The 14,386-nt window shown below is 41.1% G+C and overlaps 1 protein-coding gene across 3 annotated transcripts; it reads left to right on the top strand.

Annotated features, from left to right (window-relative positions):
- The first annotated feature begins 308 nt into the window (after positions 1-308).
- LOC126248954 (uncharacterized) lies at positions 309-1,506 on the top strand. Of its 3 annotated transcripts, none has more exons than XM_049950491.1 (4): positions 309-377; positions 473-729; positions 812-1,004; positions 1,122-1,506. In XM_049950491.1, exons 2-4 carry the CDS (start codon positions 526-528, stop codon positions 1,328-1,330), a joined length of 606 nt encoding a protein of 201 aa, XP_049806448.1. In that variant the 5' UTR covers positions 309-377; positions 473-525; the 3' UTR covers positions 1,331-1,506. The 3 variants fall into 3 exon arrangements, with proteins under 3 accessions (XP_049806448.1, XP_049806458.1, XP_049806468.1); XM_049950501.1 differs by having other exon boundaries at positions 328-387; XM_049950511.1 differs by having other exon boundaries at positions 339-366.
- Positions 1,507-14,386: the final 12,880 nt, after the last annotated feature.

Raw genomic sequence — 14,386 nt, 5'->3', positions numbered from 1 at the left:
TTGAACTTCTATTTTCGAATAATGCAAGGAACAGGACAGCGCAAACAATGTAAAATTTAAACAAGGCTGGGGAAAATTTTTAAAACGAAATGATGCGTCAAAATAAATGATTGTGATTATGCTGGGAAGCGAAATTTAATTTTGACTTTCGATCTTCTCAACAGAAAATCACCAGAACTTTACTCAAGACCAATAATAATCTTTTAGATAAGGTTCGAATAATAATAGACCAATATCTCTTGCTAACTAATAATACAAAGATATTTCCCTTGCGTCTCAGATTACGAGATGTGAATTGAGCGCAGTCTAGCGACAATGCTACACACTATCGTAGTGGATAAATAATTGCTGCTTCGGTACGGTTAGGTGATGTATCCGTGAGTGCCAGTGAGTTATTACAAATGAATATTTTTTAACGTTCATTTTTAATGTGTTACGTACAGATCTTTTCACTTTGTATTATTTTGAATAGGTTGCTACGCTAATATACTCAATATCTACGATCAACAACTTTTATCAGAAGGTATGACTCCTATGTTTGAGAATAAGTTTTCGAGGCTGTTACCTCTCGTAGTCTGGGAGAGAAGCAACGGCTGGTACCAATATGTCAAAATTCTGAAGAACATGTCCATATGGGATTTCAAAGTAGGCAAGATATTTATCTCCAGCCTCTTCCACGGAGTGAATTGTGTCGGAAACTCCTCCATTTTGAGAGAGTCTCCAGAGAAGGTAAGCAATGAAAGTGCCTACGTAAAGCGAAAAGATGTCTATAGTGTTAACGTTAGACACTAAACGACGGAAAATTTTGCAGGTACTCGATGTGTTAAAGCTTTATGTTGCTCTTAAACTTGGAAGTGGTATGGTTATTACTTGCTCGCTAGCGTCCGACTTCAAAAGCCGGATTATGTCGATGTACGAATCATTCTACACTGTAGTGGATAAAGAAGATATGGTGATGGAACCATGCCCTCAGCTTTCTTACCGAGGCCTTCCCTGTAATTCCGGTAGCGTGAAACAAACTGGGATGATCAAAACTGAATACATTGATAAAGTATAACTTGTTTAAAATTGCTTTACATGGTTTGTACTTCTAATGAGGAGCATATGCACTCAATTTGCAGGTTTACCAGGGGTGCCCAGACAGCAAGAACATAGGTACAAAGACGAGGACTCGCCTTCTACTAGTAGTGCTGGAACAGCCTTGGTACGTCGCCCAGTGGCTTACCGTATCATTCAAGGCGCCGCGCAGATGTGTGATAAATTCCTAGACTACGTGCCACTTATCGGAAATGATACGTTTCCCTGGATGTCTACAGCAGAGAGACAGTAAGATTCTGTGTAAAATATTTGCAGAAGGGCAGTTATTTGAATTTCATAGCTGCCAGTAGCGTTTAGTAATTGTAAAGCAGCTAGGTCCGAATATGAAACAATAAATTAATAAACGGTACCAAATATGTCGAATATCTGAAGATAACAAAAATATTTCGAACGACAGTAACTTAATGTCTTAATAAAAAGCAAGTTTTGAGACTAAAAGTTTGTACTTACTAATGTCTAAATTCTTTAATACCATTGTTTTCCTTTCGAACAGAACGAACCGGAAAAAAAACTAGCAGGTACCATAATGGTTTTTTTTCCTATGAATACTGTCTGTTTTATGCTGAAATAATTTCCGCGAAAATACAATAATTCATTGTGAAGAACGTTTGCTACTTAGATACCAACAAACGTATGGTTCCTTGTATGAACATGTGAGGCTGAATAAGATGACAAACTAGAATATTACTAGTTACTCGTTAAATTTTTATTACGCACCACATGTCATAATTCAGTGATGGTTTCCAAACCATTCGGTTATCAAAGGAAAGAATAGGGTTAGCCAACATAAACATAGACTTAACTGGTGTCTGTCATCATTCAGTCAAAGCAGTTTGTGTGACATGGATTGATGTTGAAAAGGTATTTCGCAGATGCAGAATGCTACACGTAAAGTACAAATGGGACATTCCAGCCAGATTTCTACAGCAATAATTACATGGAATATTTTAATACTAATGATCAGCTAGTCCGTTAATGACAGTTGCAGACTTGTACTCAGCAGTATGCAGACTTACACCATAGTATATAGCCAGTACCTAAAGGATGTGACACTAAGTGGTTCATTAAATCATGTGTACAAGCGCGTGGTTTAATGCTTAACCGGAGTACTGTGTCACTGATACTTCATATCTTATAAAGCATTACATGACGCCAAAAAAAGATAATTGTGCATCGAGTAAAACTTCGACAAAATATATTTTCTCATCTGGGCATGTCGCTACTAACACTTGCTTAAGGTGATAGGGCATGGTATATGTTGATGGTTAAGGTAATCCTTTGATACCAGGTTGAGTTCATCTGTGCGTTATCTGCTAATGGTATGCAATGTTCAGTGCTTTCCTGACATTAGTAACAGAAATTGTGGCAGTTGCGAATTAAATAAGATAATTATTTGAATGCTATTGCTGATCAAAGATTAGCATATCTTCTGCGGGCTTAAATTTTGTTCATTTTCATCAAAACAACAAATTTCAAAATCATTTTTAAGGCAATTACTCATATAAGAATACAGCAGCATGGCTACTGAAGTCAATAAGCTACATATTAAAAAAAAAAAAAAAAAAAAAGGAAAATGCATACTCGTAAAAGAAACATCTCCAATGGATCGTTCCTATGCCTTTCCAAATCGGATAGAGTGCAACAGGATAAATTTCCCTTTGAACATGTTTACATGCAATCTGCCTTACAACATATTTCCTATGGTACTGGTCAAACCCGATGCTCGTATCCCACCGTCATCTATATCCAAAATACTTATAAAATTTATCCAGAAATTATTCTTAAATAGCACTGTATCTAACCAAACTTTATAACTGTAACTATTTTACAGTAATAGATTAGTCTGTTGAAGAAATCTGTTTCTTATAAGACGATCACACGTCAATCGGATTTTTTTTTAATTTTTCATATTATTGTACGTACGTAAAATTCGGACCTCAAATATCACTCCTACAGAAGTTTTATGCAGCACTCAGAAATTCTCGAGAAAATAGACTTTGAAGTTCTGCGAACGCCTTTAATATCCCAAAGCAAGGCCGATATTTCCGCAGATAGCTTGACTGGTAGCGTGCTTGCCGGTAATTTGGGTCCCGGGTTCGATCCCTAGCTGTGGTAAATTTTTAAACAAGAGTAAAATTCACAAAGATGAAATCGGATAAATTTGAAAAAATTTATTCATTTATCTTTAACAATCCTTTTAAGGCCGGTAATTAAGAATTTATACATACATTGAAAATTGGATTTTTGTGGACGATATGTAATTAGAAATAAGATGTGCATTTTTCGTAAACAGACGTTTACATTTGAGTTAATTAACACGTACTGATAAAATTTATATTTTATGTGGCGCATGTTCGAAGTGAACAAAAAAAAAAAAAACGAAAAAATTACCGTAACAGTTACCCAGCGTTTACCAGTATAGAGCGCTCCCGATTATTAGCTGTGTTTATGCGTTTTGCGTTTCACGGAAATTCTCGTAGAACACGCATCTTCCTTTAAAAATCTGCATCGGTCAGGAATCGAACACAAGGTGCCTACTTGGTAGGTACGCACTCCACCACAGAGCCACGTCGCCTGTCGAAAGATAGACTGTACTTCAGGATATTAAAGACGCTCCGAAAAAACTTCGAAGTCGATTTTCACGAGAATATTTGACAGTTCAGTCTAATTTCTATGAGTTATTTGAGTTCTGAATTACAACACATTCGATTTCAATACTTCATGGTTGTTCAGAGGATTATGGTTGGTTGCCTTTGGCATTCCTGCTGAAAGTTTCTGCACTTACTGTATAAGGCGTAAGCACGTCCTATTCTTGCTTGCATAGCATTGCATGTATAGCATTTCGCGTCTCATATTAACTTCAGAATTAATGTAGCACGTAAACTAATCAGGAAAAGAACCACGTTTTATTTTATATATATTTTATTTCTAGCGATTTCAGTTTACAGGTATCACTAATCTGGAAAAGCTTGGAAATGAATGCGCCTGTAGTACTATTGACCCCCCCCCCTCCCCCCATGTCAGTGTCGTGCAACTATTGTAGTGAAATGGAAGACTTCACTGGCACTCCGAAGTATCGATGAATGCTTTAACTAAACCTACAGAGGGAATTCTTGAACTTCTACAATGCTTAAACGCTCCACTAAGAACGTTTCTTACGGAAATCTTTGTAGAAAAAGAATTATACCTAAATGATTACCACTCAAAAATTATGGGTGCGCATATTGTTACCATATATTCGGTTGTGGAAAGGACGTTCTTGCACGAACTAAAATATTCTTGCCTGAATTTCATTGCTTACGCGTATGTAACAGCATTGTCCATAAGCTCATACACTCCTGTGAGGCAATATATACAGCTAATAAGGGCCCTTTCACACGGGAGGCACTGCATCCAGCTGCAGAGTGCTGAAGCGACTCGCGTTATATTGGACCTTATGCGTCCCTCCACACGGGAGATTCAGAGCTTCGATCGACTTCAGCTCACTGTGCCGCAGTGTAGCTTGTTAAGCGAATCGCTTTCTACTGTACACAGAGCCTTATGAGAGCTTTCACGCGGGATACAATCAGTCGCTCGTCGCCCTCCGCGCGCTGCTACGGTACACATTGTTGACTCGGCCAGATGCTAAGTACCCGTAAGAAGAACAGTTTTACATAAATGTATTAATGAAACCACCATGTTTTTAGGAAGTAATATACAGAAGTAGTGGAAGAATCTGCTGTTATCACGCGTGAGGGATATTAACCCGGCAGTGCACGCACCTGGAAACGGGACGCACAAACGTCAAACACGTAGCTGTTCTTTCAGACCGTTACAGATTACATCGATTTTTAATTACCATCAGACGACTCTTATTGTTATCTTTTATTATGTGCCGACAAGATGGCTTCTTTTAACCAATTTTCAGACATTGTATTAATGTGAAGATTTCTCCGTGGTCTGACAGACCAGCTGAGTTTACTGCCGGGTTAAAAGATCTAGAGGAATGCAACTGACAAAACTAAATAGGTATATTTATTCTGACCTGCCATTTTTATCACCTATTATACGGTACTCGTATATTATCACATTCAATATAACTGAACGCATTCAAATTCCTTTCTCTTTTGAATGCAGTCACATTGCACGATTCATTTCACAACATGTTCTAACTTACGTGAAGAAAGTGACACGATTATAAATGACCAAGCTGAATGCGATAGCGTCGAATTGCGAGTTAGTATTAGTGAGGGAGGGCAGATCCCTTCAAAAACGAGAATATAGAAGCAACGTTCAAAATTAGACATAAATGTTTTACACCGAAGCATTGAACGTAGAGAAGAGAAAGGACAGCATTATCTGAGGAAGATAAACTTCGGCAAAAGACTTGATAGCTATTCCAGAACACAGCAAGCTTCAGGCAAAACGTGAAATAATGGAAGTACAAAATTGTTGAGGCTTTCGGGGCCACTTGTTGACAAACTGCCTATTGGCTTCTGTCTCGGGTTCTTCGGCCGACGTTCATCTAATGATTTTTCTGACGTTTCGCCAGCACGAGTGGCTGGCATTGTCAAAGCTTCACCCTCCATTGCCGGTGGTGAACTGGAGCCGAGCTCGCGGGCGCAGACTATATGTACCTGGCGCGCCAACGTCCGAGGGCTTCTCCGCGGTCATTTCCGGTGCGGTTCTCCTCTTGCTACCTGCGACGGTCGTTCGCTGCAGTACGGGAAGCCAGGATCCGTTGACCTTAAGGCTTTCCTCTTTCTTGTTCAAACTGTTCGCGTGTTTTTGTATTTCTACAGCTTCTCTGAACAAGCGCGTGTGATAGTGGTTCTCTACAGCCAGAACTTCCGTGTCGGCGAATTTTATTACGTGGTCGGTCTCATTCAGTGCGTGTTCTGCCACGGCCGATTTCTCCACCTGCCCCAACCTGCAATGTCGCTTATGCTCCTTGATCCTGGTGTTAATGGATCGTCCAGTCATCCCGACATAAACTTTTCCGCATGTGCATGGTATGCGGTATATTCCCGACATTGAAAGTGGGTCTCTTTTCTCCTTCGCCGATCTAAGACACTCTTTGATCTTCCTTGTCGGTTTGAAAACCGTCTTTACGCCATGTTTGCGCAATATACGGCCGATTCTGTCCGTCACTCTGGGAATGTATGGCAGAAAGGCCGTACCCGACATTTCTTTTTTTGGTTCCTTACTTCGCCGAGTGTTTGGCTCAGTTACACTTCTAATATAATTTGTGGAGTACCCATTGCTCCTCACGACAGTTTCCAGGTGTTGCATTTCTCGTTTGAGGTGTTGCGGCTCACATATTCGTTCTGCTCTCGTACGAGAGCAGAACGAATATGTGAGCCGCAACACCTCAAACGAGAAATGCAACACCTGGAAACTGTCGTGAGGAGCAATGGGTACTCCACAAATTATATTAGAAGTGTAACTGAGCCAAACACTCGGCGAAGTAAGGAACCAAAAAAAGAAATGTCGGGTACGGCCTTTCTGCCATACATTCCCAGAGTGACGGACAGAATCGGCCGTATATTGCGCAAACATGGCGTAAAGACGGTTTTCAAACCGACAAGGAAGATCAAAGAGTGTCTTAGATCGGCGAAGGAGAAAAGAGACCCACTTTCAATGTCGGGAATATACCGCATACCATGCACATGCGGAAAAGTTTATGTCGGGATGACTGGACGATCCATTAACACCAGGATCAAGGAGCATAAGCGACATTGCAGGTTGGGGCAGGTGGAGAAATCGGCCGTGGCAGAACACGCACTGAATGAGACCGACCACGTAATAAAATTCGCCGACACGGAAGTTCTGGCTGTAGAGAACCACTATCACACGCGCTTGTTCAGAGAAGCTGTAGAAATACAAAAACACGCGAACAGTTTGAACAAGAAAGAGGAAAGCCTTAAGGTCAACGGATCCTGGCTTCCCGTACTGCAGCGAACGACCGTCGCAGGTAGCAAGAGGAGAACCGCACCGGAAATGACCGCGGAGAAGCCCTCGGACGTTGGCGCGCCAGGTACATATAGTCTGCGCCCGCGAGCTCGGCTCCAGTTCACCACCGGCAATGGAGGGTGAAGCTTTGACAATGCCAGCCACTCGTGCTGGCGAAACGTCAGAAAAATCATTAGATGAACGTCGGCCGAAGAACCCGAGACAGAAGCCAATAGGCAGTTTGTCAATAATGGAAGTGATCGCTAAATATGTTACAGACTTCTACGGCTATGCATCAGCCAAGTTATGCAAACTTCGCAGCACACATGGCACACCAATGTGATGTTCACCCAGTTGCTTTTAACCCCCCCCCCCCTCCACCACCACCCTAGCAGTTTTCCACATACGCCTTTGTCCGCATCCCGTGGTCGTGCGGTAGCGTTCTCGCTTCCCACGCCCGGGTTCCCGGGTTCGATTCCCGGCGGGGTCAGGGAGTTTCTCTGCCTCGTGATGACTGGGTGTTGTGTGACGTTCTTAGGTTAGTTAGGTTTAAGTAGTTCTAAGTTCTAGGGGACTGATGACCATAGACGTTAAGTCCCATAGTGCTCAGAGCCATTTGAACCACATACGCCTTTCAAATAAATGAAATAACCCCCCACCCCCGCAATCCGTCCGTCCTCTGCCCTGCCGTCGTAAATAACACAATCATCGAAAAACAATCTGACAATCCGTCAGTTCTGAGCCTTTTAAATAACTTCTCCCTTTGTTAATATATACTTCAGTAGTCATACATTTCGGAAAAACTTCCATGACATTAGATTCTATTTTGTTGAGATATTTGTACCCATGACTGATAACTTGTTAAAATTATGTTAAATGTCCCCCCCCCTTCTCTCTCTCTCTCTCTCTCTCTCTCTCTCTCTCTCTCTCTCTCTCTCTCAACAATGAAGTTTTGCATCCACACCGGAGCAACAACCACCTTCTCATCCACTATTATATGCTTTCTCGAGTTTGTGTTAACCAACCGCAAGAATGGTTCCAATGCAGCACACAGTCCATTGAATGATTAAAACTGAAAAACTTCCCAGGATCTGCTCTAAGTGTCCTGTGAAGTCAATGAAAAGTTCCCACGCTCAATCAAGAATTAGTATTGGATGACACCAGTGCTTTCTCTTCTGAACTTTACGTTTCTTCATAACAACAATAACAAGAAGTTACTACTACATCTACGTGATTACTCTGCTATTCACAATAAAGTGCCTGGCAGAGGGATCAATGAACCACCTTCAAGATATCTCTCTCTCTCTACAGTTCCACTTTCGAACGGCACGCGGAAAAAACGAGCACTAAATTTTTTCTGCGCGAGCCCTGATTTCTTTTATCTTGATGATCATTTCTCCCTATGTAGGTGGGTGCCAACAGAATATTTTCGCAATCGGAGGAGAAAACTGGTGATTGAAATTTCATGGGAAAATCCCGTTGCAACGAAAAACGCCTTTGTTTTAATGATTGCCACTCCAATTCAAGTATCATGTCTGTGACACTGTCTCTGCTATTTTGTGATAATACAAAACGAACTGCCTTCTTTGTACTGTTTCGATGTCATCCGTCAGTCCCACCTGATACGGATCCCACACCGCACAGCAATACTCCAGAATAGGGCGGACAAGCGTAGTGTAAGCAGCCTCTTTGGTAGACCTGTGCACCTTCTAAGTGATCTGCGAATGAATCGTAGTCTTTGGTTTGTTCTACCCTCAATATTATCTATGTGATCGTTCCAATTTAGGTTATTTATAATTGAAGTCCCTAAGCATTTAGTTGAATTTACAGCCTTCGGATTTGTGTTTCTTATCGCGTGATCGAAATTTAGCTGATTTCTTTTAGTACTCATGTGAATAACTTCACATTTTTCCTTATTCAGGGTCAATTGTCACTTTTCGCACCATACACATATCGTATCTAAATCATTTTGCAAGTCGTTTTGATCATCTGATGATTTTACAAGACTGTAAATGACAGCATCATCTGCAAACAATGTAAGACGGCAACTCAGATTGTCTCCTATGTCGTTTATATAGATCAGAAACATTAGATGGCGTATAAACACTTCCTTGGGGAACGCCGGATATTATTTCTGTTCACTCGATGACTTTCCGTCTATTACTACGAACTGTGACCTTCCTGACAGGATATCACGAATCCAGTCTTACAACTGAGGCGATACTCCGTAGGCACGCAGTTTGGTTAGAAGACGCTTGTGAGGAACGGTGACGAAAGCCTTCTGGAAATCTAAAAATATGGAATCAATTTGACATCCCCTGTCGATAGCACTTATTACTTCATGAGTACAAAGAGCTAGTTGTGTTTCACAAGAATGATATTTTCTGAAACCGTGCTGACTATGTGTCAATAAGTCGTTTTCTTAGAGGTACTTCATAATATTCGAATACAGTATATGTTCCAAACCCTACTGCAAATCGACGTTATGGATATAGGCCTGTAATTCAGCGGATTACTCCTACTTCCCTTTTTGGGTATTGGTGTGACTTGAGCAATTTTCCAGTCTTTAGGTACGGATCTTTCTGTGAGCGAGTGGTTGTATATAATTGCTAAATATGAAGTTATTTTATCAGCATACTCTGAGAGGAACCTGACTGGTATACGGTCTGGACCGGAGGCCTTGCCTTTATTAAGTGATTTAAGCTGCTTCGTTATTCCGAAGATATCTACTTCTGTGTTTCTCATCTTGGCAGTTGTTCTTGATTGCAATTCAAGAATATTTACTTCGTCATCTTTGTTGACGGAGTTTCGGAAAACCGTGTTTAATAACTCTGCTTTAGTGGCAGTCATCAGTGACTTCACCGTTGTTATCGTGAAGTGAAGGTATTGATTTGCTTGCCACCGGTGTGCTATATGTATGACCAGAATCTCTTTGGGTTTTCTGCCAGATTTCGAGACAGAATTTCGTTGTGGAAATTATTAAAAGCATCTCGCATTGAAGTACGCGCCATATTTCGAACATCTGTAAAACTTTGCCAATCTTGGGGATTTTGCGTTCTTTTAAATTTGGCATGCTTTTTTCGTTGCTTCTGCAACAACGATCTGACCCGTTTTGTATATCATGGGGGATCAGTACCATCACTTATTAATTTATTTGGTATATATCTTTCAATTGCTGTCGATACTATCTTTTTGAAAACATTCCACAACTTTTCTACACTTACATGATCAGATCGGAAGAAGTGAAGACTGTCTCTTAAAAAGGCGCTAAGAGCATTTTTATCAGTTTTTTTAAATAGATATACTTTGCGTTCCTTTTTGATGGTTACAGGTGTTACGGTATTCAGCCTAGTAGCAACTGTCTTGTGGTCGCTAATCCCTGTATTCGTCACGATACTCACTATTTGTCCAGCATTATTTGTTGCTAGGAGGCGAAGTATGCTTTCGCAACCAATTACGCTTCGAGTGGGCTCATGAACTAATTGTTCAAAATAATTTTCTGAGAAAGCATTCAGTACAATTTCTGATGACGTTTTTTTGCCTCCCGCCGGATTTAAAGTATAATTTTTCCAGCATATCGAGGGTATATTAAAGTCACCACCGACTATAATTGTATGAGCGGAGTACTTATTTGAAATGAGACTCAAGTTTTCTTTGAACTGTTCAGCAACTATATCTTCTGAGTCGGGTGGTCGGTAAAACTATCCAATTAATAGTTTAGTCCGATTGTCAGGTATAACCTCTACCCATACTATTTCACAAGAACTATCTACTTCAATTTCGCTACAAGGCAAACTACCTCTGACAGCAATAAATACTCCACAACCAACTGTATTTAATCTATCCTTTCTGAACGCTGTTAGATCGTTTGAAAAAATTTCGGCTGAACTTATTTCCGGCTTTAGCCAGCTCTCTGTACCTACAACTGTTTTACCTGCCCACTTTTAGACGGACGTCCCTTCTGTGGTTCCCTGAGACCCTCTAACCTATAAAACCGCCCAGTCCCTTCCACACAGCCCCCGCTACCCGTGTAGCCGCCTCCTGTGTGTAGTGGACTCCTGACCTATTAAGCGGAACCCGGAAACCCACCACCCGATGGCCCAAGTCAAGGAATCTGCAGCCTACACGGTCACAGAACCGCCTGAGCCTCTGATCTGCTACAAGAAACATGTTGTTGTTGACTGGTTGTGGAAACAACACGCTAATAGCCAGCAGTTCCTTTGAGGTTTCACGTGACGGCTGCAGTGGACGGGAGTTCCGCTCTGAACACCGAGGACAAGCTGCAGTGGACGGGACTTACTGTCTGTGCGCCGAAATCTGTGGAAAAGCGGCTCACTACATCCAGATGCCCGGCCACCCGTGTGAAAGAGCCGTAAAAACCAAGCCATTCATTCAATACCGCTCATACCAGACTCCGTCTGGAAACATCCCCCAGGCTGTGGCTAAGCCATGTCTCTGCAATATCCTTTATTCCAGGAGTGCTAGTTCTGCAAGGTTCGCAGAAGAGCTTCTGTGAAGTCTGGAAGGTAGGAGATGAGGTACTGGCAGAATTCAAGCAGTGAGGACGGGTCGCGAGCCATGCTTGGTTAGCTCAGTTGGTAGAGCACTTGCCCGCGAACGACAGAGGTCCCGAGTTCGAGTCTCGGTCCGGCACGCAGTTTTAATCTGTCAGGAAGTTTCAGTTTAGGAGATGTTGAACACTCACAGAGTGAGTCAGAAGGCTTTGAAGGCTGCAGTATTAGTGATCCTGAACAAAAAGAACTTCGTATAGATATATGTCAGATTCTGGATGGTTTCCGAAATACTGTGAAACACATTAAATATCACTTTTGTACGTTTTTATCGAATAATTCGGAAAGTACACCCTACAACGAAAACAGGACGCGGTACAAAATTAACTAAAGCAAATTGCCTACAAAAGAAGGTCTATTGATTTTTTTTTGTCCAGGACTAATAGGTTACGCAAATAAAACACGAGAAAATAGAAAATCTCGCGCGACGCGCATCCGCTATAGCTTAGATAGATTTTGTAGATCAATTTGAGGTTGTGTCTCGACTTCATAAACCACAAGTGTCGTCTCAACTTCACTACTGTGGTACGTTTGCAAACAATGACAAGGTTTGAGTAATACGTAATTTTTTTTTTTTTTAATTCAGTAGTACTGTCACCCCACAGTGCCTGTACCTTTCTTTCCTCCTGACTCACCCTGTACATACATAAATTTTTGTAATGTGTGGAGAGGCTAATAAACGCTGCCACAGAGGTGTTCGTTTGTTTGAAGAATTGGTTTCCTGCAACTCTCAATGCAATTAGTTTGCAAATCTTCCAGTACCTCCTTAAGTATTTCACACTGCATAATGTTATTGTAATAACCTACAGCCTTTAAGTTCATTTCAGCCTTGGTGTTAGCATGTATCTGCAGCCTTAAAAAAAAGTAGTAGTCGTACAGGTGGTATTATTATACGATATTGTAAATTATGTATTACCAAAAACTGAATTACAGGAGGAGGATATTGTCTATTACTTCCATGTGAGAGTCGTGAAAAATCATTCCAAAATATAGGTTCCGTAAGCCCGCATCTCGTGGTCGTGCGGTAGCGTTCTCGCTTCCCACGCCCGGGTTCCCGGGTTCGATTCCCGGCGGGGTCAGGGATTTTCTCTGCCTCGTGATGGCTGGGTGTTGTGTGTTGTCCTTAGGTTAGTTAGGTTTAAGTAGTTCTAAGTTCTAGGGGACTGATGACCATAGATGTTAAGTCCCATAGTGCTCAGAGCCATTTATAGGTTCAGTAAGTCAAACACTAAGAGATTTGAAATTTAAGCATGTGTTTGATTCCAGTCTAATTTCGGAAGTTCTTCTACGGTGAGAATTTTTAACATACATTTCATGTCTTCTGTCCACATTCCATAGTTTCTGTGGTTGGGAGAATATGGATAACATCGCCGCTTACACACTCACGCATGCACGCACGGCTTCCCAACCAACTCTTAGACCAAAAACGTTTATGTTCTCCGCTTTACAGCAAATACTGAACACAAAATCGAAAACATGAACAGAATGCGAACCAAAAATGCAGGCTCTTCAGAATCAAGGAAAGTAAGGAAAAGCCGGCCGGTGTGGCCGTGCGGTTCTAGGCGCTACAGTCTGGAACCGCGTGACCGCTACGGTCGTAGGATCGAATCCTGCCTCGGGAATGGATGTGTGTGATGTCCTTAGGTTAGTTAGGTTTAAGTAGTTCTAATTTCTAGGGGACTGATGACCACAGATGTTAAGTCCCATAGTGCTCAGAGCCATTTGAACCGAAGTAAGAAAAATACAAACGTACAGCATTTATTTCGGTTGCCACTGCTACGAATGTTCCATTTTTCACTTTGACTGTTAAGCAGTAATTGTCATTTTTATTACACGATCAGCTGATTTAGGCAACGTGCCATTTTAGTCTTACTATTATCGAAACTTTAACCATCTCCCTTTGTGGGTGTATACAAACGTGCGTCTGTCATTTGGATATTTAACCGCTGCCGTAGTAGACTAGAGCGAGAACGATGTTCCATACTTAAAGATTTTGAATAACATTTCTGCCTTAATGGCATACGTCGTAAGAATCGAAACTTAGAATACTAGTGAAATCGGACTGACAATGCCCTGCCTGTGTAATTTATTTACCTCTCCGAGTAAAAAAAAAGGATGATCTGTATTAATCTATAATTTGCTGTAGAAAAAGTGGAAAATGATAGTTCTTATTGATGGGATTCCATCATTTTTATTGGCATAAAGTGATGAACTATGTATATATTTTTATTAATAAATTGTGCAAATGAACAATGTTTAACTATTCCATTCACTACATAGTTCAACTTAAAGCAGTTTAAAGTAGTTCTGTTGTTTAGCGTAACACGAGTGGATAAACGATACTTTCGGTTTTCTACTTTAATGTATAGAAGTACAGTGTTTCCACAGTTCCTTCTCTGGAGCAAATGACACATAGTTCACCGTGGGAAAAACATGGATTTTTTCTAAATTTAATCCAGTTACTAGCAGTGATTGCCCTTGAACTTCGTTGATTGTCATCACAAAATCAAACGCACAGAAAATTGTAGTCGACTGAATGTGAAGAGCAAATCCGTGCGAACAATTGGAATGCACGGAATCAGCACGTCATCTCCTTTACATTTTCGGTGAATTATTGTTGCTTCAATCACATTCGGCATCAGTTTTTTCCCGGAATGTTTGGATCTATTGCATAGCGTTGGTGTTTTGAAATTTCGAATTATTAGTATTGGTGAGCCAGCTTTAAATGTCAGTATGTGCAGTGCCATACCCGCAGGCTCCAATGAATTGAGAAATTCTATTGGAAA

The sequence above is a fragment of the Schistocerca nitens genome, chromosome 1 (genome assembly GCF_023898315.1).
Source record: "Schistocerca nitens isolate TAMUIC-IGC-003100 chromosome 1, iqSchNite1.1, whole genome shotgun sequence".
In the NCBI taxonomy this organism is placed as follows: domain Eukaryota; kingdom Metazoa; phylum Arthropoda; class Insecta; order Orthoptera; family Acrididae; genus Schistocerca; species Schistocerca nitens.
This window is presented reverse-complemented; position numbering and strand designations above follow the sequence as displayed.

What these genes read in the sequence shown, in the direction of transcription:
- LOC126248954 (XM_049950491.1), top strand. Translation starts at nt 526, where the DNA reads ATGACTCCTATGTTTGAGAATAAGTTTTCGAGGCTGTTACCTCTCGTA. An exon ending in TGAGAGAGTCTCCAGAGAAG is followed by an intron (nt 730 to 811) that starts GTAAGCAATGAA and finishes AAAATTTTGCAG; the next exon opens with GTACTCGATGTGTTAAAGCT. An exon ending in AGGCCTTCCCTGTAATTCCG is followed by an intron (nt 1,005 to 1,121) that starts GTAGCGTGAAAC and finishes CTCAATTTGCAG; the next exon opens with GTTTACCAGGGGTGCCCAGA.